The 22,692-nt window shown below is 47.7% G+C and overlaps 2 protein-coding genes across 5 annotated transcripts in view; one reads left to right on the top strand and one right to left on the bottom strand.

Moving 5' to 3' along the window:
- Positions 1–1,812: 1,812 nt before the first annotated feature.
- On the top strand, positions 1,813–21,285 carry MORN3 (MORN repeat containing 3). Of its 2 annotated transcripts, XM_068911281.1 has the most exons (7): positions 1,813–1,842; positions 1,922–2,062; positions 6,277–6,432; positions 7,941–8,098; positions 10,057–10,216; positions 12,828–13,012; positions 17,365–21,285. In XM_068911281.1, the coding sequence occupies exons 3-7, from the start codon at positions 6,288–6,290 to the stop codon at positions 17,431–17,433; spliced, it is 717 nt and encodes a 238-aa protein (XP_068767382.1). In that variant the 5' UTR covers positions 1,813–1,842; positions 1,922–2,062; positions 6,277–6,287; the 3' UTR covers positions 17,434–21,285. The 2 variants fall into 2 exon arrangements, with proteins under 2 accessions (XP_068767382.1, XP_009664886.1); XM_009666591.2 differs by lacking the exons at positions 1,813–1,842; positions 1,922–2,062 and having other exon boundaries at positions 6,206–6,432.
- LOC104138795 (calcium release-activated calcium channel protein 1) overlaps positions 18,570–22,692 on the bottom strand; it is a 16,329-nt gene continuing 12,206 nt past the window's right edge. For all 3 annotated transcript variants that reach the window (XM_068911282.1, XM_068911283.1, XM_068911284.1), the window contains one exon: positions 18,570–21,898. In XM_068911282.1, coding sequence (XP_068767383.1) covers positions 21,332–21,898 — 567 coding nt within the window. In that variant the 3' untranslated portion in view covers positions 18,570–21,331. The remainder of the gene's footprint in view (positions 21,899–22,692) is intronic.

The raw sequence follows: 22,692 nt of genomic DNA, 5'->3' as shown, positions 1-22,692 counted from the left end.
AGAAACTATTTAAAATCAGCCACACACAGACTGGGACACCATGAGGTCTTGCTCTCCATCATATCCAAACGTAGAGGCTCTCACAGAGGCAGCTGCGAAGCAGCTTTCAGTCTCTCTTTCACTGCCATTATAGAGGGAGTTAATGATTACTGCAGCAGTGTTCGTTTAATGTGGTCCCATACCGGCTGCACACAGGACTGCAGTTCATCCCAGGTACATGGTCTATGCTTGGAAAAGTCAAATCATTATAGTTTCCAAAATACAATGCCTATGAGTTTTCTACATCTTAATATGATAGAGACGTTTCTTGAATCATTTCATTTATAAATATTTCTTTTGGTTGGCAAAAACTGTGCGTAAGTGATACATAGTTTGGACATGCAGTTCAAAATCCTCAGGCAGTCTGTGCTTTTAAAAAATAAATAACTGAAATAGGTTGTCTGAGTTAGTTAATTATTTTAATTGACAAATTCTCAGTGAACTGCAGAATAATATAGAGACTGAAATAGTCCAAATAATTAATACTTTTCCAGAAGGGGCTATTTCTTGTTATAATTCAAGACTGTAATTTCTGGGATGCAAGAAGCATTTTTTCTTCTCCCTTATGAGTTTCTCTCATTTCCTCCCCATAAATCCCTGTCCTGCTCTCTAGCCCTATGCAATTGGAACTATAAAACAGAGGAACGATCATTTTCAGTCAGAAAACCAGAAAGTGTTTTATGAACTAGTGTGAATAAATCCTTCCTGAACATCTTCATCTCATTTTTAATAACAGGAAATATTTTGTCTTGTCAACTTTCACAGTATCCTGTCTAGTTTTCCTGCTAAAAAAAGAGAAGTTCCACCTATATTATTCTTTCATGTCATTATAATGCAGTGAATTCCTGGATTTAGGGAATTGCAGAACCATCTGTCCGTGTTACGTTCCCCTGAAGCCTGAGAGGTGATGCTGGAACCTGCTCACAGGTAGGTACTGTCTTCCCAGGTGATCTAATCCAGCACCAGAAATCTCAGGGTCTGTACTTTTCCACAGTACAGGTCTCCCTCCACCATTTCTACATCAGCTTGGCCATTTGACACGGAGCATCTCTTCCCTCCCTCCAGCTCATTTCACTTCAACATCTTATTTCCCAGCAAGCAGCGTTGTCTCCTCCCTCTCTATAACACTCATACATGCAACAGGAATTGAAATAATAGATGTTAGACACAAAAACACCCTTGGAATAAGTCAAATGAGGCAGGTTTTACAGTTAGACGCAAGCATTTAGGTTGTCTTCAGTCCTATGGCAGGCAAACACCCAGCAGGACAGACCAGCTTTCCACACCAGCTGCAGCAGTTCTGTTCCTCCCAGTCTCTTACAGCCTTCATCATCAGTCATTTCTGAACGCCTTTAGTCAGCGTGTTGCCCCATGCGGCTCTCAGCTTTCCTGCATGACTCATTCTCTCCCTATGGGGAATATTGTGTGTGCAACAGAGGAGTTGGGTAGCTTTACGTGTATGTTATTCACATCCTCATGCAACAAGTCTCTCCTCCAGAAAACAAGGTTGAAGAAGCCGGTCATGGCACAGGACCAGGAGGGGCTGAGGTTTACTACAGCTCTGGAACAGGCTACCCAGCCTGGATATTCGTCTTCAAAAAGTGGCTGTTGTACAGACCAATGTGGAGGGACAAAATCCGACAATACCAGTGCAGCTCAGGGGCATTTGCAGGTGAATCCATTTCCCTCTGTCCCCAAGGCTGACGCATGGGCATCATTAGCATTTTATATCTGCTTTATCCCTGCAGGTTCCTCAAGTCACGAACGCTGGGCAGGAGCCGAGGCTGAACTCTCAGGGAGCAGGTTAGAGGCAGGCTCTTCTCCCCAACCCCGGGGCCCTGAGGCCGGTGCTCGTGGCCTGACTCCCGGGTCCTTCCGGCAGAGCCCGCAGCACTAAGAAGAGTGAAGAGTTTGGCAGAGTTGCTATGACGACTCCGGCTGAGTCTGCACACAGACCGCGGCACCCAGCCAGCACCGCTCTCCGATCGCCAGGAACCTGCGGCCAGCCACCGGCCCCAGCAAGGTTGGTGTCCACGGGGCAGCCATCGGGGTTGGGGGCAGCAGGACAGGGCAGGGCTGGCTCGAGGGCACTTTGCACCCCAAGCACACGAGGTTTTCCCCAGCATCTCTCCTCCACCCCTCCAGCTCTAAAATCATCTGCTCCCCTTGCTGCTCTTGTGCCCTCATCTCTCTGGAGAAGGGGCACAGATGGTGTCCTGAGCTTCACTCTGCAAAGCTGTCAGGGGTTCAAGGAGGGTCCAGGGGGACCACGGGATCACTCAGCTGGTCTGGAGGGCAACAGGACAATGGTGCAGCGCAGTAGGGCAGCCCCTCTCCTCTGTGCCAGCTGCTGGCCCAAAGCCACGGCTCCTCGGAGCAGGGCTGCACATTATTGCCCTTCCACTAGCTCCTCACCCCACTGGGCCAAAAATCTCCTGAGAGAGACCAGCATTTGCATCGAGAACCAAAACATGGCCCGATGCTCTCCGTGCACTGGGAGAGGGTTACCTTCCTGCCTGAGAAAGCTACTTTTGGGCCACCCTGGACTTCCTCCAGCTTTTGGGGACTTTGATAGTGCAGGGATAAAGCAAGGGATGAACTTATGTGGGTGGCTCTCCCGGCTGGGGACGTTAGAGCAGCGTGCTCGCCCGCGCGGAGGCTGCGCCAGCTGGACATAGCCTCTGACAGTACCTTTCTCCCCTGCCTGGGTAAGGACCCCCTGCCAGGGAGTTCCTCTTTGCAGCCAGTTGTATTTTTCAAATTGCTCTTTATTAAGTTAACTTGTAAGGTTAAAACAAAAAACAAAAAATCAAAACTACATTGCCTCGCTGTGAAGTTCTGCAAAGAGATAAGGAAAAACTGGGCTTCCCGTAGAGCCATACAAACTGAGATAGCATTTTACTCGAAATCTGAGAAAACTCAGATTTAAGAACATACGGTAACACCTAGAGGAGGACACAGGACTCTCTGTGATCTTCATTCACAATTGCAGCAGTGATGGGAGACAAGAATGGGAGTAGCAACCTCTAGCCGTCGGTGCGGAGAGCTGCAGCCCGTGTTTTGTTGGCTCCAGCTGTCCCCTGCAAAGGGTGAAACCGCTCAGGCTATGGCAGCTGGAGTAGCTCTGCGCTGCCAGCGTGCTGCGTTATTGTCAGCCTCCACGTGGTGTTATCGTAGGTGGTGGTGAACGCTGGCTAAGTTAACCCTCATGCGGACATGACATCGATATCACAAATTTGGAACTGAATTCAGTAGATAAAACTATTTCTTGTCTGCCTGCGTTAGCCCGTGGGCACTGTGCAGGCTGCGCTTCCGAGGCTACGCTGAGCAGATGCCTGGGGAATGTATCTGCCCTCACATTGGGGTGGGAATCCTTGTTCAATTTTTAAATGTAAACTTTTGAATTTAAGAGAAGTGGTCAGGTGCAATTTCCCTGTGCTATCTGTTGGGAAGAAAAGGGGGACAGCACCTGCGAGCCTTGAGGGTTCGCGCCTGGGACACCGCGAGCCCCCACGCACAGGGCGGTTTGGGAGGTCTCATCCAGCTGGGCCGGAGCAGAGGCTCTGTGAGTCCTCACTGCCTCGGGTCCCCACGTTGCAGAATTGGGACAATAACACTGCTAATCTGGGATTAGCGAGGAGACCTCTTTTAGTGTCCGTGAGAGATTACAGCACCGGACTGGGTTGATGCAATAGCTGTAACTCGGCTGGCTGCTTGGCTTTTCCAGCCAGCGAGGCTAGAGGCCAATAACGTGCGGCTCTGTGTCATCGAAACCCTCGTCCCCGTAGCTCCAGTGCCTGAGATTTGCCCTACAAATCAGCAGATCCCCGCAGAGCACGCTGCCTCCTTCCAGAGCCCGTGCACAGACCTGAGCGCGCCTCCCGGCCGCAGGGCCAGCTGCCCCCCGGCGTGCCTGACCCCAGCCGTTTCTGCAGTTTGGGGGCACATTTATCCAGGAGGGTGCAAAGGGACCTGCACATGTGCTCGCCTTGGAGCGGCTGCGTTCAGCCACGGCTGCGGGGAGACACGGCCGCCGCGTCCACCCAGCCACCTCGGCTGCGCTGGGCTGCGCTTCCTCGGGAGGCTGTAAACGTGCCCAGAGCAGCAGGGGAAAACAAGAGAGGCTGTAGGTACATCAGACAGATGGACAGGTTCCTAGGTGCAGCAGGAACAGCTCAGCACAGGCCTTCCTCAGTGATGCTGCTGGACCACGGGGACAACCGCACTCGCCAGCGGGCATTGCAGTGCTTGGCACCACGCGTGACCCCAGCTAACACCACCGGGAGCTCCTTGCTCTGGGCGTCGCAAGGGCAGCCCGAGCTCCCGTGATGGATGCTGTGTCTGCATTACAGCGAAAGCCCCGTCCAGGGCAGGCTGGGACTCCGCAGGACCTAATGACAGACCGTGCCCTCCGCTGTCGGAAGCAAGATGCGCCCAGGTGGGTGGCAGAGACGGACACGGTCGAGGGCATCCAAGTGCAGTGACCGCCCTGGATGCGCTAGCCTGGACCCACAAAGCAAATCATCCCCGGCAAGCGCAGAAAACCCGATCCCAAAAACTTCTGCTTTGAGGACAAGGCGATGGTCAGGCCTGTTTGCTCTTCTCCGACGGTGCGGGGCAGCGCGGGGGGAACCGCTGGCGGCCTCCTGCCGCTCGCCTGTCCCAGCCCTCGCCGGGTTGCTGTGACATTTTCTGAACTTTCCCCGCTTCCGAGGCCTGAGCTCACAATCGCGTGCCCGCTGCGGCCCCGCGCCCGTCGCCACGTGCCTGCTGGCCCTCCTCGCTCTGCCCGCCGCCTCGCCGGCCCCTCGCCAGCGGTAAGGAACAGCAGAGCCAATGCACTACACAGAATAGCTGCCTTTTGGGGAGCAAGGATCACCGGGAACACAGAAGGACTTTTAGCAACAACACTCCCCCCAAATAGTTTTTGAACAAGCATCTTCCATAGACACCTGGAGAATTAGAAACGAATGTTGACTATATTTTCCAAGATACAGTTTCTAACTTTGATTCCCTAGCAATGCCCAGAGGCACCAGCCTTTCTCCTGCCCCCAGAGCTGCCTGCTCTTGCCCCGGGGCTGCGTTCCCCTTTCTGCCCCGGCCCCTCGCGCCTCCCTCCCTGGCGGCCCAGCAGAAGCGCTCGCACCAGGGGAGACGGAGACGCAGCGAATTCGCTGGCACCGCTCGGTCCGCAGAGATCAGGACAGAAGGGGGAGCCCAGGAGACAAAACGGGTGAGCATCCCCCGCCGGCAGGGCTCCTGGCAGGCCGGGGGTGTTAGCAGCCTTCATAGAAACTGGCTTTTTATTTCCACCTCTTGGCATTTATTCGCGGTTTAGAGGGGGTCGTGCTCACCTCTAAGGCTGCGCTGGCATTACCACCGCACCAAACAGCAAGCTGTTGGGCCAGGCGATGCCCAGCGATGTCCATCGTGCCGTACGCCGCCGGGGCCCTCTCGGTGTTTACCAGGCCGGCTCAGCACCGGGCTCCCCGCGGACCCCCTTCCCCCTTGGCCAGAGGAGCCTTCCCGGACCGCTCTCGTCCCTTGGCAAACTGTCACAAACTGCCCAAAAACGTTAAGGGGCAGGAATAGGAGCCCGCATCCTGCTAGCAGAGGGAACTGTTGCTGTTTCTGCTCTTTTTAACAAAACACCTATGGGACTGGGTTTTTTTTATTTTGTAGCAATAAAGGACCCTACGCTATGTTATTGCTGGATGCATAAAGTGTCCGAGCTCCTGCTGCACCCCGGGGACACAGACCAACTCTCTGACCCACTCTATTTTACAAAGGTTTTCTGATGTTCTGGCATATTTCCTAATAAGCAAACAATTTTCTAACGTGCTTAAGTTCCTGCTGCCTCCTCTCGCCGAGCAGGCGGAGGAGGGTCCGCGAGACGCGCGCTTGCCACGCCGAGCGGGGACTGCCTGGCCCCGTGCTCGCTGAAGGCCACTTGCAGGCACAGACAGCGATGCCCGCCCCAGCCACGTCCTGCTGTAACTCATTTAACGTCTCCTAACGCTCTATGCTACAAGCCTGTTTTCAGCTAGTGCTGTTTCCTACTTTAGTATTTTTAGATCCCTTCTGCTTGTTGTACTTTTATTGTACCCCCTCCAAAGGCAGACGTTAATTGCTAACTTGGGTGCATAGTCCAACGTAGCTCATAAATAGACTGCTCTTTTGGTACCTGCCTTGATAATTTCTCACTTGTTCCTCCCAATCCTTTGTTTTTGTCCGCAGCCGAGAACAATATGCCCTTTGTGAAATACCCCACGACTGCAGAGCCTCTCTGGCATGAGTGGGACAGGAAAGCACAGAAAAGTGGATTAAGACACACAGTTTATGCTGTAAATGGGGACCAGTATACTGGCGAATGGCTGGACAATTTGAAGCACGGTAAGATGCACCGCTCTGAGAGGGCCCCTTCAGAGGTCTGGGCAGGTCCTTAGCGGAGGGGAGCAGCCAGCAGTCATACGTAATCCTGGAAGACCGTTCATTCGTGTGCGACAATGTGTGTTTGTTGTGGTATAAATACTTCCATATATGTCAGGCAAAAAGGTGCTCAAATATATTTCTAATCAGTAACTAGAAACCCTTCTTCTGCATGTGCTCAGCTGCAGGGCAAGTACATGAAACATCTAGTTTAGGGCAAAGCTTTCCCCTAAAAAGACAGCAAACAGCAGTTGGCGCGGTGCCTCTGAAACCCCCCGACTGCACGACGAATAACGCCCTCCGGGCACGCGCCGAGTGGATTTCAGGAAAAGCACAGCCGTGTCGAGCCTCTTCAGAAAGAGTCTGGATATTGTTGGGCCTGGCGGAGACCCAGACCCTCAGAAAGGGGTGGGAGCCGATCTCCTGTTGGGCCAAAAGACCAGCACTAATGAAGACTAGACACAAAAGCCTGGCTGAAAAGCAGGGGGCCGAGCGAGGCCGTCCTGCCCCCTCGCGTGCGACGCTGCCTTTGGGGAGCTGAAGAGCGCAGCCAGCTCAGGGCTGTCTTTTGGCTGGATTGGGGCGAGCAGCAGGTGGGTGCTGCCATCGCGCACGATGGAGGTGGTGGAAAAGGGTGCCCGGCAGCAGGGCTGCTCTTCAGGGAGGAAATGACTGACCTGCATCCCTAGTGCTCACCTCTTCCGGGCACTTCCTTGCCAGGCTTCCCGCGCTGTTCTGGTTTGCCCCGTGGCTCTTCCCCCCCAGCACGTCCCCGCGGCTCGGGGCTTGCGAGAGCCGGCAGGGAGGGCCGAGCGGTGTGAGCAACGTGGGGCATCGCGCCCTCCCAGCCTCCTTAGAGGAGGGCTCTGCAAAGGCACCACCCTCGGTCTGATCCAAAGCATTTGCAAGATGTGCCAAATGAAACAGGGTTGCTGACTGGTACATTGCTAGCCCTGAAAAGCATTTGGCTTTCGGAGTATTAATTTTGACTGAGGCCATGGACTCTGCAGCAGGAGATCAGAGCACAGCCATAAGGGGAAAGAGATCCCAAGCAAGCACTGAGCAGCCGGGCCAGGACAGGCTTGTTTACAAGCAGTAAACTGAGGTTTGGAAAGATTAAGTGCGTTCACCAAAGGCCACACAGGAAGCCCAGGATAAAGATTAATGATGCATCCAACTCGGGAAGCTAAACTGAATCCTAGACATAAACCTGCCTTTGTGAGGGAAGCGCTGCAAGGCACTTGGCCTGCCGTGGGCTCCCGGCAGAGAGCGCGGCACCGCAGGGCAGGTGCCGCCGCGGGCTCTTGGCTCTCCCCGTAGGCTTGATGCCATTTGGGCAGTGAGGCAAACACTGCTCCGTTGCTCCTACTCACATGGTAGAGATCTGCAGCAAGCCCTGAGGGCAGCCCCAGAAACACGGCTCTTCACAGCTGTGATGATCTTGCTGCAATTCCTGTTCTTCATTAAAACAGGTAAAGGCACCCAGAGGTGGAAACGCACGGGAGCCATTTATAACGGCGACTGGAAGTTTGGGAAACGAGATGGTTATGGCTCATACAGCATTCCTGACCCCGTCACCAAGGAATACAAGAAAGTGTATACAGGCTGGTGGAAAAACGACAAAAAATGTGTAAGTGAGATTTCTTTGGCCTCCCCCCACCCTGCCTGTGGTTCGGAAGCAGCCGCAGCCACATGGGCCCCAAAACGCGGGGAAAATTTGGGTGCACACATGCCAAAAGGTCACTTAAAATACTAATTTTTCAAATGACATCTGTACTCTGTGCCTGAACTGGAGGGGCAGAAAGATTCGAGGGAAATGCATATGCGGAACAAGAAAATGAAAGCAAGCATCAAAGCTTTCTTGTTTCGGCTTTGGTTCCTGTGGGGGAAGAGCCTTCCGAAAGCAGTTGGTGAGACGGAGCGGCCGTGTCCAGGGTTTTCAGTGTGGAAACCTGTCTGGGGGCATCTGGCATCCAGCCCTGGCCTCCAGACAGCTGTTCCATCCAAGCATTACCGGCTGCCTCACCTTCCCATTAGCCAGGCAGGCATGAGAGGCTTTGTATCCTGTGCCTTAATCTTTCCCACCCATTAATTTAATTACTACCACGTTTAAAGCGGTCAGAGGAACTCGCTGATAGAGCATGCACTATAAGCACTGCAAGAAAATATACCTTCTTAGAACAGCTCTTTTCCAAGTTCTACAGCATATTAGACAAATAACACAAGGTCTTTTGGAAATTAAGCCTGTCATATAAATCACCAGTTTTTCTAAAGAAAACATAATGAGGAAGTCATCTGGTAGAAATGACTGCAATCTTATGTGCAAAATCCTTTTAGGAACATTTCTGATCCACCAATGGAAACCTTGTGTTACCCTTTGTGTCTGGCCTTAAATTAAATTAATAGCCTCTTATGCTCCTAATTGGCATGCAGTTCTATGGCTCGAGTCTCTTCCAGGGAGCTTCCTTTCTCATTCTTTGAGAATATATTTTGGATGATTGAGCTTTGCTGAAAGATTTATAATGACATCCAAACATTACTATTTTTTTTTCTGCTTTAAGAGCCTCCCATTTATATCCATAAAGTTTAATAAAATTCATGCTCAGAAAAATCAGTTATTTCCAGAACTGATTTTATTTTTTTGCAGGGAGAAACTACTACTTTCTTCCTACGGAAAAACTCACTAATGTTATGCAAATATTTCTCAGTGATATTGGTTCCCGGTGCAGGGGGCACCTTGGGGCTTCTCCTAGCTGGTGGATATATACCTAAGACAAGTAGCTCCTTGGCCTTCCTCGGTTATACACCTTGCGAGCTTCATTCAGAAGTTCACCAACCAAACCTGCCCCCCGGCACCAAGCCGTGTGCCAGCTTGAGAAGAGAAAGCAAAGATCAGGCATACTTCAGAGTACGTCAAAGCCAGGCGCCCACTTTGGGGTGCCACCTCACTGCCAGGAGCTGGGACCAGTGCCAGCCTGGAAGGAGGCACATGTGGCTTTACCACTCGTTTCTGCCAGTCCCACAGGGAAAATTCAGGGCTGGCTTTTTAGTTTTGTTGCAAAGGAGGAGAGAAGAAAGCATAAAGGCCGTTAAGGCTGTTACACACTTGGGTTTATAGAGTAGAAGGCAGAATCGTTTCCTTAGTTAACGTCACTTAGAGACCTTTAGTCTGCCAAGAGACAAGGGAAGGAATTACAGAGCCCGGGCTGACTAGGCCGTAGGAAACAACCACGGTTGAAAGACATAAAATCCCTACTTTAAGAGACAGGCCTTTTTTACGCTGCATGTCCCAGACAGATTTATATACTAGAAAAAAACCCACTTTTAACTAAATATTAGCAGTGATTATGCCAAAAACAACACACTGAGTCACAAACCTGAGATTTTGTCACAGAAATAAAATCATTCCACAAAAAGTCCCCAGCTATTACCTCTCATTTCCTTAAACACAAACAGTTATGTAGCCGGGTTGCATTAACCACCTATAAAAATGGCAAGCAAAGGAAGAGCATAGCAAGGAAACAAGGCTCAAAGCCTGAGCGCTGCCTTCAGAGGCTGCTAACGGGCCATCTCTATGCTGCCGTCCAGGGCTACGGGACGACGTTGTACCCCGGCGGGGAGTACTACGAGGGTGAGTGGAGCAGCGGGCTGCGGAGTGGCTGGGGCCGCATGTACTACCGGGACGGCTCCATCTACGAAGGCCAGTGGCTGGCAGACCAGCCCTGCGGGCAGGGGATGCTGCGCCTGCGTGAGTACCTGCCAGCCTTGCCCGGCGCCTCGGGTTTCTGTATGCAACATCTCGTCGTCCCCCATCCGGCCTTTTATCAGCGTTGGGGCCACTTCCCTGCGTTCCCCACACCCCCCTGGCTTTTGGGCTGGGGACAGCACAAGCTGTGTAAGGGCAGGCGTTGCCTTGCTCAAGCCCACACGCATGAAAGCTTGTTTTTGCTGTGATTTACATTTAAATGACTGGGATGGTTAGGGTTAGAGATAATATACTGTTGGGTCAGAGAAGAGCAAATCTCTCTTTTCAAGCCAGGCACTTTGCCAGACATGCTTTCTAACTACTGCATACCAAAGAGGAATCTAGTTTCCAGTATAAAAAAAGAGAAATTTTCTTTCTGAGTTCGCTCCATCCCCTCTGCCACTTCCGACCCTGGCTCTCGTTGAGTGAACGCAGGGGTTTCATTAGTACACCATCCCTTCCCAGAAATAACACGGAGCACATCACAGATTGGGAATGTTGGGGACAATCTCATCACAAAAATAGAAGAATTTTTTTAAAATCTATTTTGCTTGGAGTTTAATCTATTTGTCCCCAAAGCCCAGAGTCCCAAACCTCTACAACACAAGACACTGTGTTCCAGGGATATTTGAAGAAATGCTATCTCTTCTGGCATGTTACGCATCTATTGTTTTTTCTTGAAAGTAGTTTCAAGGCTAGTAATTAACTAAGCAAAGCAGCTAGGAGGAATAAGCAGGATCTTTGCTATGCATCCTCTCTCTCCTGACTCTGGATTCACTTTGGACCAATGGCTCATACCAATAGGATCAACGCACACTTCTGTGGGTAAGTCATCTGACTTATCTGCTTCGCTCCCATCAAAGTCATCCTCTGCGGATTCTGTCAAAGTCGTTCTCTGCGGGTTGTAAATTAACTGCCCCTGACGGCTGCGCCACTGCTGATGCTCTGTTTCAGCGCCCAGTTACTTCAAGCATAGCCTGGAACTGATTGCGAGCTGGATTCCTTTTGGTTAAAATTAGCCAGAGCAATTATTTCGTACCCACAAGCTTAATGTATTCAGCTCAGCTGCTGGAAACGTGCCCACGTGCCGGCAGCTTTGCAATGGTGAAAGAAAAGGAGTTCTTCAGTGGAGGTCATGATGAGCTGCAGCTCAAGATTAAATTGCTTGTACTGGCAGCGTGCCCGGGGAGGGCGATCGCAGACGGGAGAGCCACACGGGTCTGCTGGCACCACTACAGTCCATTACAAAAGGGTTTTAAACCAGCCCACTGCACGTCCGCAGCGGAGACCTCAGCTGTGAGCAACGCGGTGGCTGAAATACCTTGGGAGGAGAGCAGATGGGAACAGCGGACAGCCCCTCTCCGTCACAGCTGGGGCTGATTTCGGTGGTTTCTAAGCTGTTGGTGGTGGGAGAACAGAAGCCGAGCTTCCACCTGCTACCATTAGCAGGGTAGGTGCTGAAGATGAGCACGTAACAGGGCACGTACTGAAGATAACTGCTACCCTGACTCCATCCTATAAAGCACGCCAGCACCTAAGCAGCCTCACAGTGACGTCTACCAGGAACGTTTTTCTCTTTTTCCTCTTGCCTTACCACAGTCTGGCAGCCCCCAACCACCTCCGCAGCACAAGTGCTGGGGCCTGTTATTTCTGCCACCTCCTGCCATAAAGAATGGTGAAGTCATCTGACACCCAAAGACAGTTCCACCAAGTAACTTGGTCAGAAATCTCTGTATTTTTTGGCCAGAAAAGAAAATACAGGAAAATTGTCTGGGAAAAGCAGGGGAACCTCCCAGTGTGAGCAGGGTCACCTAGATATATCCCAGCCCAGTCACACGGGTATGGACACGTTCACCCTTCTCAAAGAACGTCACTGGACAAAGGTGCTCTCGTTCGCATGTAACTCTGCATTTGGAGTAGGCCTTTCCCGTTCATGAATGGATTCTTAGAGAGCAGCTCAGTGCCCAAAAAAAAATCTCTCTCAACTTGCAGAAAAACATGAAGAGATGCAACACAGCTGGAAAAACAGTCTGTAACTGCTTGCGTGAACTATTCAGACATTCACAGCGATTCCTGAGCTGTAATTCATTGAGGAAAAATAAAACTACAAGTATTATTTGAAATTAAGATTATTTTGACTGGACAAAGATCACACAGTGCTACTGTTCCTCACTCAGAGGAGCAAACCTCTCCAAGCTACAACTGCAATATGATTAGTTGCAGTGACAGATCTGTATTGCAGTGTCCTGCAATTTTTTGTGTCGTTAAGAGTGATTCAGCTACTAGTTTCTTCTCCTGTGCTCGCTCACTCAGAATATAAGTGAAAAAAGAATATCGCCAGAAGAACAAAGAAAGTGAATGCATTTAGTGTTCCAAGTAAGTATGCGTGGGCTTTATCTGCAGCATTTTCTCACTCCGAGGCTCAGCAAGTAGGGCACAGTTAACCAAAATGACACACCATGCCGCATCTCCCTCAAAATTACCAGCAATGGCCAAGTCAAGAGGCAAACAGATGATTTTCTCTTATGTTGGTTTACTGTGTCGATTGGTTTCATTTGCAGCCACCTAATGAAATGGTGCAAATGTCATAGTCTGTTCATGTATTTAATTGCAGCAAACGAAAATCGGTATGAAGGAGGCTGGAAAGATGGAAAGAAGCACGGACCAGGGAAATTTTTCTACTTGGATACGGGACAGTTGTTTGAAGGTGTCTGGGCAGCAGATATACCAAAATATGGAATTATGATTGACTTTGGCAGAGATGAAGCTCCTGCCGCTACTCAGTATCCAATCCCTAAGGTAATTGCTTGGAAATTTCATTTTTGCTAATGATGTTTTTCATTAACAGCATTCACCCAAGCTCAAGGCATCTGTCCAGGTAGCATTTTCTTCTTCAAGAGATTGCTCATGTGGGCTCCAGGCTTGCTGCGTGTGTGCTCAGATTCTTTTGGCCAGCAGTGTCCTAAATGGCCCTTTCGGGACAAAAAGCCTATTTAGCACCAAGTGACGTGTGTGAGCCCAGCGCTGGAGTCCCTGCTACTCGCCTGCACATCTGAAAAAATGTAGTTCTCATGCACCAAAATTGCTTAGAGACCTGAACCAACACAAAGGAAATTGAGACAATGGAGGCAGAAACAATAGTGGGATTTGCGTCAAAACCAAACGATTTCTCCAAGCCAAACTGCTAATACTGACTAGACCTTACTGAAACCCTAGCAGCTGCAGTGCTAATATCAGCTACGTCTTTTACCCAGTCACGCTGAGTTAGGGGCTCTTCTGTGTCCACCAGCCTAGCAGGCCGTGGGGCACAGCTCCCCACCTGGCCTTAAGGCAGATGGATGGATATCCGAGAACCAACGTCTTCTGCTCCCCTTTTCCCTTAAAGAAGCAGATGATTGACAAAAGGAGTTGCAGAGGAAAAGCCAGTCCTAGTCATCCTCCCAAGACTTTGCGATACGCATGTTAGAGCACACGGACACCCCACTGCGATAGGAGGCACGCAAGCTGGTGGATACACTGGAGCCTGACATCCTGGTTAAGCTCACATCATCTCTTAACAAGGGGCAATTAAAGCCTGCAGGGGACCGCTGGCAAACAGCCCACCTTGCTATTCACCACTTTCCAGAGCACAAATAGGCAGTCCCACTTTCCTCCCAGGGTCCTCAAGAGCTTTTCTTCAGCATCAGGTTCCCTTGTGGTTGTGGCTCTGCAGAAAAAGTTCCACCAGCAAGGACCCGCGGAGACACCACCCCAGGAAAGAGATTAGATCTGCTCAATCGAGAAACACGCTCGTGTCAGAGCACAGCTGGGAACTGACAGCTGTAACACACTCCTAGCAAAACATTTCTATCTGCACCCCACAAGCTACCAGCTCACCAAAAGCACGAAGATGAATGACAACAGCCAACTCAGCCCAAGGAACAGCGTTTTTCTACCCTAGACCTCAAAGATGATGAAAAATTGCCACTTGTCTCGGCTTAAAATTTGGAGTTATACGGCCTGGCCGTAGCCCCTTGTAATCAGGCCAGAAAAACTCATCTTACACAAGAAAGACTCTAAATGATAACAAAAGGGATGGGAAGGACAGCTCACGGTCAGTCCATGATGCTACAGCTCAAATAGCTGACTAAATCCTGCCCGTGCTCCAGCAACCTGGACACGTATCCTGTCCTCAAAAGGTAATTAGGCATGTTGATATCTTTAAGGATTTGGACCTGAGCTTCTCAGTTCCCCATCTGTGATAATATGCTGCCTAATACTGTTGAATGGGACTGCTAGGAAAAAATACAGTGGATCAGGGAGGTGCTCAGGTGCCAATGGCAACAAACAGGTGGTAAGAACTGGACAAGTTAAACCAATGCCACTGCCAGCCTCCACCTTGTCCTATAGCTGGTGCTCCCATCCCTATACCCAAGACCACGGCATCTGGTCAGAACCAGGGAACAGGAGGAAAGGCCAATGCTGGAAGCGACAGCCAATCCTGCTCCAATGGTGGATGCACTGGTAGCATCCCAACCGTGAATCATGTCCATGGCCAAGGGGGAGCCGAGATGTCTCTGCTGTCAGGCAGCCTTCTGGCACTGGCCAAGGCGCATTCATCATGGGAGCCCCGCGCCTGGCAGCTGCAGCCTGCTAGAGATTGGTTCAGCGCAGGAACCGGTGTACAGAAGAGCCTCTTCCACACCTCGCACCCTTGAAGGAGGAGGGACGTCGGGATCTCTAGGGAACAGATGTGGCTCCAAGTGGCACAGCTGACCAGAAGCACCTCAGCTCAACTCCACGAAGGACATGTTGCGCACACAAAACCCAGCAGGGCAACGCATTTCAAAGGGCCAGGTACAGCGAGATGGGTGGGGAACCTGGCTGAGGGCTGAACAGAAACACACTCAAAAACCAGAAGCACAGTGCAAAGGCCTAATGTTAATGTGTACCGCTGCATTATTCCAATAACAGAGGGAACAGCATGGCCCCGGGAGACAGAATTAGGTGGTGTTGGCTCCCTGGTCCCCCACAACAGGTAAAGTTACTTACAGCTCTTCCTCTGCTCCAGGGACGAAGTTGTTGCAAACAATATGGGCAAGCTTCACCAACGCTCACAGTTTGCTACATCTTTGGTTTCCTTCATCTTTTTTTTTTTTTTTTTAAAGTCTCATTTCCATAGCAAGGGCTCTCCGAGCATAGACATTTTTGACAAGTCAGTGAATTCTCTAAGTACTAGGTACACCCATGGCAGCGTAAAATAATAAATACTCACCATAGAAAAATAGTCCAGATCTTGATTGCAAAAAGAGTGAAAGGAGCAGTACTTCTGCAACTAAAAATATTTACCTTAAGAGGTTTGTCAAAGGTCACCCGAGAACTGCTCTTCAATGACCTAGCCCAAAAGTAGTTGGATAAATTACCATTTTGCTAAGGCAGGATGTTCAGGCCTAGCTGTTTATTTAAAATCCCTGAAGTCCAAGTTATGACCCAGTTTTCCTCCTGCTCTGTGAACAAAAAGAAAGTATCAACTTTTGCAGCTGTTACTACACTTTCAATTGGAAGAGATTCATTTAACTCTCAGAATATGAAGGAAATAACCGATAAAGGAGAAAAATTGAGTTCAGATTTTTATAAAGCCTTTGTCAAATTACTTTCACAAGAAGCTGTTAAAGAAACATAGACGTAGGATGAAAGTTAGAAATTGCTGAAAACGGAGATGGAATAAATAGCCAGCTTTCACCTGGCAAAAGACTCATAGCAAGGAAGGATCTGAGAATCTGGATGAGAGAAGTGCCGTTGTGCGTCTTCATTAACAAGCAGGTAAAAGGAACAAACAGTGGGGTGCAGAGGTTGGACAGGACATGAAATAGCTGAAAACTAGAGAGTGATTTTAAAAAGCTTGGGAAGAAGTCAATACATAGATGATGGGGTAGCAGGAAGGCAGAACTTGAAGCTTCTTTACGCAAAGAAATACATGCTACATCAAGTCGCTTGTACACCTGGCTAGAAGTTACTCATACAGAGGGAGCTGGGAACCGGCACGGCCAGGACGGAAAGGCAGGAAGACCATCATAAAGCTTACCAGAGAAAGAATGGAAAATAACACTGAACACGTTGAGTTTGCAGTACTATTGTATTGAGTGTTCAGTCCTCATCACCCTGCATACTGAGAACACAAGAACAGCAACAGCAAATCCGAGAGGAGATGGAGCAGGAAAAGCCTCCGGTCTTCAGTACCAGCCAGTGGTGGATACCAGAAGAGCAGGCTGAGCACGCAGCACCACAACTGCGGGACCTTCCCACAATTTGCAGCTTAGGGACTTCCTGAGCCAAGGGTAGATGAATTCTTTTTTGATTAATTTGCTCAGTCACGTTATACATTTTTTTGGTAATAATTCCTACCAGTCAACTTGGCTTTTTGACACTTATTGAGCCTGGAACCAGAGTTTTTATAAGGTGTATTAACAAGCTCTTGTTCCAAGGTGTTATCCTCTGAACTGACCCTCTTTTCATCATCTCAGAGGAAACTGCAACAGCAGAAAGCTCTAGAGAGAGGGAAACAACACAACGGACCTGGGATATTCGCTGTTATAGTTACTGAGCCAAGATAAATAAATAACAAAATAAATAAGAAAAGGACTGGATGTCTTCTGCCTGGGAGAAAAACATATTTGAACCTCCCAGAAAACACTAGGATATAAAACAAGTTGGACTCGGGTGATAAGTCCCTGGTCAATAATGCAAGGCTTTGGCACCCACCCTTTGAGAATCTCCACCCCATTACCTGCAAGCTCCTGGACTCAACTGACTCCTGGTTTCACCTGATTTACTGATGCTCACTCAGATGACTGCACAGTACTCACCTGTTAAAGCTACAGGTGTGACCCAACAGGTTGCAAATCAAAGACAGTTTTGTCCAGGAATACGTTGTTGCTAAAAGATCCAATGCACTCCACGCAGCTATTGCAAGGAGACAAACTGACATTCAAAATGCTAATAAAATTAGAAAAGTGCAGCAATATTTCTAAAACAGTAATTGAAAGGCTGTGGTATAAACTAGAAGTCCTGCTATATGGGAGATTCTCCATTAATGTTTATGAAATCAATATTTAGAAACCCTAAGCTTCTTCAACTACAATGCATAATTGATTTGTATTCTTTTTATTTAGATTGAATTAGCTGATCCAGATGGTGTTTTAGAGGAGGCCCAAGCAATGTTTGAGGACAGCCAAAAATAATATTAACTGGATCCTGAAGGGGAAAAAAGAAAGGATGCAACATAAGAACAAAATCCCGAGTTGCTCATTTGTGTCTCAAATCCACTCTGTGGCATATCGGATCGCGGTCAGCCTCACTCTCTCCCCTCGACTGCCCACGTATGCTTCACTCTGCAGGTGGCTTTGCTCAGAGATCTCCTACCAATCCCAATTATTTGAAAAACCAGCAAAATGCTGGAAGACAAGCACAGTGACGTGTTGCTCAGCTCCTCTATGGTTTCCTCCTCCTAGGAGGAAATAGCGCTCCTGTTGGTTTCAAGGTCTTTCGCATTGACTGTAGTTCTCTAGGGCTCTGCTTTTATAGCATATAATAGAAACCCTGCTGCTTTTTTCTAAGGCAAATAAGCCCTCTTCCCCTGCAAAAGTAACCTAGCCCAATACATACCTGGGAACTGAGAAGCCTTTCGAAGTCGTAACAGATCACTCTTCCATTAACGCTGTCGTGAAGGTAACACTCCTTGTTCTCTGTGCACGTTCTGTAAGGCCAGGCTAATTCTCATTCCTAACCACGCTGGAAAGCGGATCAGCGGATCTAAGCCCAGCTCTCTTCCTGCACTAACCCACGAGCTGCATCCTGGCCGGTCACCAGCCCTGTGCCAGCTGCTGCACTCCTGCACCGCCACGCGCCAACCGCGCAGCGCTGCCGAGCGCCCCCCACGCGCACGGGCAAAGGGGCAGGGCAGCTGGCTGGCCAAAAACAAATTGCGATGAGTTCACCTGATTTAAACTGCATTTCTGAATGTCGTGTGTCCTGTTTACAGTTCACTTGGCCCCTTGACTCCTCATGTTTTCACAGCTGAAAGATAACCTACTTTTCTATTTAAACACTCGGAGAGAAGCATAACAATACAACATTCTTGGTTCCAAGATTTCAGCAGTGCTGACAGAAGGAAAAGCATGCCAGCTACTTTATAGTCGTTATATCTGTCTGCCGGTGTGAACAGGAAATTTCATCTTTATACTCATGAAATGAGTAGCTGAATACTTTTAAGAGATTCTCAGGAATCCACAATTACGATTACTGCAATAAAAGCTGAAGAACGATAAGGGATGTAGAGAAAATTAAGCATATTTTTACGCATCTAGATAACAAATAATCAGCAACAATTGAGTATATTTTTATTTCATTATTTTAAGTATTTTATATCTAAATAAGTGATATACAATAACCAAGTTTAAAATGCTTGAGGTAAACGCTTAATACCATTAGTATAAATAAGGGATTTAAAAGAGGGGAAAAACAAAAGAACCACCACTCCAAACGCACTCCTAATGTTTACCGCCACGCTTTCTGGTCCTGGTTACTGGCTCTATCTTAGTTATGAGACTGTGCCCAAAGTGTAACTTCCATGACCATTTCCACAGCTGGAAAATATTCTCAACACTAGAGCTTAAGTGCAGAAAATAGACAGAAAAGCAGCTGTATTAACAGCCCCATTAGCTCGGAACCTACCAGCTTTAAAAAGTTAAAAATAAGGTCGCCCCACTAGCTTGTAATCCCCTATTTTCCAAACCAAAAATCCCCAGTTCTCGTCACTTTGTAAAAGATCCACAAAATAATATCAGCTACCTATCCAGGACGGCAAGTAATTTTACAAAATAAGCTAGGAAAATATATTTTCTGGACTTCTGGTCATAATAAATTTACAACGCAGGTATATAATTTACAGACAGAAGGGTAATTTTTAAGCTTGATAGCACCTTTTCAACCATTTGTTCTAGTGTGAACATTGAGTCAGATTTGCTTCCTCTACTGACCTTTAAGAATCCCCCTTCCCAACACGGGCCTCGTTTCAGTGAGGGATGCACAAGTAAACGTTGTGCCTACTGCGAGGATTGCGTGTTTCGAAATGCTGCTTTATCCATGCCTTTACTAATGCAATCCCTTCAGCGTTCCCCCAATGAACACCGGTGGGATGGTGGCCCCAGTTCTCATCATCAGAATTTATATCACTATTTTTATACTTGGAGCATAATGTAATGGGAGATCTAGAGAAAATCCAGTTTGTCCTCTGTGTACGACAGGGACTTGTGAAAATGGCAGGTGGAAAGCGGTCTTCTGCTTGTGAACAGAAAACACTCCTGCAAGAAAAGCAGCCAAGCAACTTTATTGCAGGTACTTTTCAGAGTAGAAAGTGCACTGCGGGCAGTCTTGTCAGCACTTTCTGCTGCTGTAGCGCTCACATGAGAAACCAGCCCCATTCGGAAGCAACAGGGTGCTTCCGTAGGACGCTCTACACTCTGCCGTCTTTCCTCTGTAAGCCCATCCTACAGTTTGTAAACGCACTGCCATAATCCGAGATGGAGGCTGGGTGTAAGAGACCGCGTCCTGCCCAGGCTCAGTCAGGTATAGCTCCACTGCTCTGTCACGTTCACCCCTGTCTAGTCTCCAAATCCCAAGGTTACGCTCCACAGCGAGTTATGACCGGGGGTCAAGTTTTGTTCCATTAGATTCGAACCTCTCTCAGGCTTGTGTGTTCAAAAAGGGCTTGTATGCATTAAAGCCAACAGCTTCTCCATAGAAGAAAAACTGCATTCCAAAAAATTTCACTTCTAGAGAAAGCTGGAATTACACAACTTCTGAAGCAGCCCAGGGCAAACGCTGCAATCTGTCTTGGACAAACCTCATATCTAATAGACCAAATGGAAGTTTTTGTTTCGGGAAGAAATCACAAGTTGACACAGTAGCCTCACTCTAGCAAAGATGCATATATCCAAAAGTAAGAAGCAGTAATATTTACAAATAACCTACTCTTATAAATAAATCTACATAGAGAGAAGTAGTCTCCAGATCCTTTGGAAGTAAAAACATGTAAGAAGTTATTAAATACAACACTTCAGCAAGCAGAAGACTTTCCAAACAAGGAAGACCAAGGCATACCTAATTACTTGGGAATCCAACACAGAGAAAGTGCCTTTTGCTGCTTGTATCTGAGGATTTATTTAAAAAAATATTTATTTATATAAAAGTATAAAATAGTTACCACTTTGGCTTGGAAAAAACAGTAGTGGTTCTGATTTTCAAGCAAAAAAAAAAAATTCATCCAGTGATAATTTCCATCTAGTTTCTTCTTTTTAAAACAAGAGTCCTAAATGGAAAACGGGCAATTCTTATCTTTAGATAATGCCAGCTCAGGAGAACTTTGAAACACTTACTGCTTTTATTTTCTTCCACAGAAAAGTATCGTAAAGTCTCAGTCCAACTCATGTGGCCATACCACATCACAGTAAGACTAGTCATGGGCGTTTAGTGGGCTATAAAATGTGTAACCGCCATGGTAAAGGCACTGAAAAAAAAAAATCAGTGAAGGAATAATTACTTGGCAGCCAAACATACTGGGGAAAGTGGTGGGAAAGCTTTCACTTTTACCATCTGTCAGGCTTTCTAGAGAGCACAGCACTAGCACTGAAACCAAGCGCTAATTGCTGCGTATCCCAAGTAATTTGTATCATGCCATGCAACGTGTATCGGACAAGCAGTATCTTCTAGTAAATGCCAACATCAAATAAAGAAAGGAAGAGTGCTTCTCTATCCATCCCTAACAAATACCAAAAATTACAGTGTTATTCTCCATGTATTTATGTAGCCGCCATTCAACATTAACAAGAAGCAATCTAGGCAGTACTCACTGGAGGAGGAAGGCACGTGCAGTGCAAGCATACCCCACCGTCCATTCCTCCAGATGTCAGCTCTCCATAATGTTATGACAACAACACTTTTTTCCCCCATAAAGAGTTAGAACAACATTTATAAATCTCTCTTTAAAAATGAATCCACAGTTCAGCCAGTTCATGCATGGGGGAGTCAACATCGCAAGACAGAAGCAGAACAGTGTGTTTATTTTCTTTAAGTACAGGTTTATGCAAAATGGCTAACAGCTGGGGAGATGGTATCACCTCTGTGATCCAGCTGATCCTGGAGCCGTGCAAATTCAGCAAGTTCATTCAGTTCTTGAAATTGCCTGTCTGTTTTATGGCTCACCAGTGACCTGTAGAAGTGCACTGCAAACACAATGAAAATCAGTCCAAAAGGAACCATAATAGATGTTGACGCAATGGCCGCTGCCTCTCCTGATGTGATGGTAGAACTGCTGTTCTGGGACGAATCCAGAGGGTTCTTCTTTAAGGGGAGAAACTTCACCCAACACAGTAACACCACCTCTGCAAGAAAGAGCAAAGTCCCAATAACAGTAGAAAATGCCCAGGCAAGCTCAATGTGCCGATGCATACGCTCATGGGGAGATTCCTTTACCGAGTTGAGATTATGCACATTGCTAACAGCCTCTATATTTGGAAGAATGCAAGTACTTATCATGAGCGCAAAAAGATGAACTGCAACAAGGACAGTAGTACAGGCACTGAAAGCTATCAGGAGACCTCGAGGGTAGTCATGGTCTGTGTCTAGCTGAACTTCTACCATAGCCACCTGAAAAAAAAGAAAAGAGACAAAATCTATAGACAAATAACATTATAACATAGATGCTACAAGTTTAAATCTGCTCATTGCAACCATTTTTATTCCAGGATAATTAAACATCACATTCCAGTTATTTCTATTTATGTCTGGACAATAAAAACACATATTTGGAGCTCAAATATTTCAGGAATATCTTCTGATCCAATGCAATAATCATCTGGATTTAAATTTCTCTTCATGTTATTCTGCAACCTTTTTATCTGACCAAAATTTACATATGAGGTATCAAAGCACACTTTTAAATTTAGTCCCTTTTATACTTAGTGCTCAGCTGTAAAGCAAACCATCAATATACAAAGAAGCTACTAACAGCACAACCACCTTACCACCTCCAGCTCATCCCAACAAAACAGCTGGACCTTATGATCAACACACTTGGATTCTTAAGTGAAAGATTTCTTTTCTGTGGTATAGTGTATTGGCAGCTTTTCATCTTTTACTATGGATTTTATGGTTTGTACAGGGTATTAGGAAATTGTTTGTACTCCAAGTATGTAGAATGAATACTCTACAAACTCTTCTGAAGTTTGCATCTGTAACGTGAAAGCCTGTGAGGGCAGTGGACTGCCCTTCACAATCTTGGTGGTCCCTTTTTTGTTATATATCTGTGTCTTAAGTTCTGAAGAGTAGAAACCTTTCATCACCTTTCCATGGGGCTCTCAGTTTTATTCCATTACTCAAAGTAAGCATTTAAGCAGACTCTAGAACACCGACTCAAAACATGGACGCCTCCACTATGTCCA

This window comes from Struthio camelus, chromosome 17 (genome assembly GCF_040807025.1).
Source record: "Struthio camelus isolate bStrCam1 chromosome 17, bStrCam1.hap1, whole genome shotgun sequence".
Taxonomy (NCBI): Eukaryota; Metazoa; Chordata; class Aves; order Struthioniformes; family Struthionidae; genus Struthio; species Struthio camelus.
This window is presented reverse-complemented; position numbering and strand designations above follow the sequence as displayed.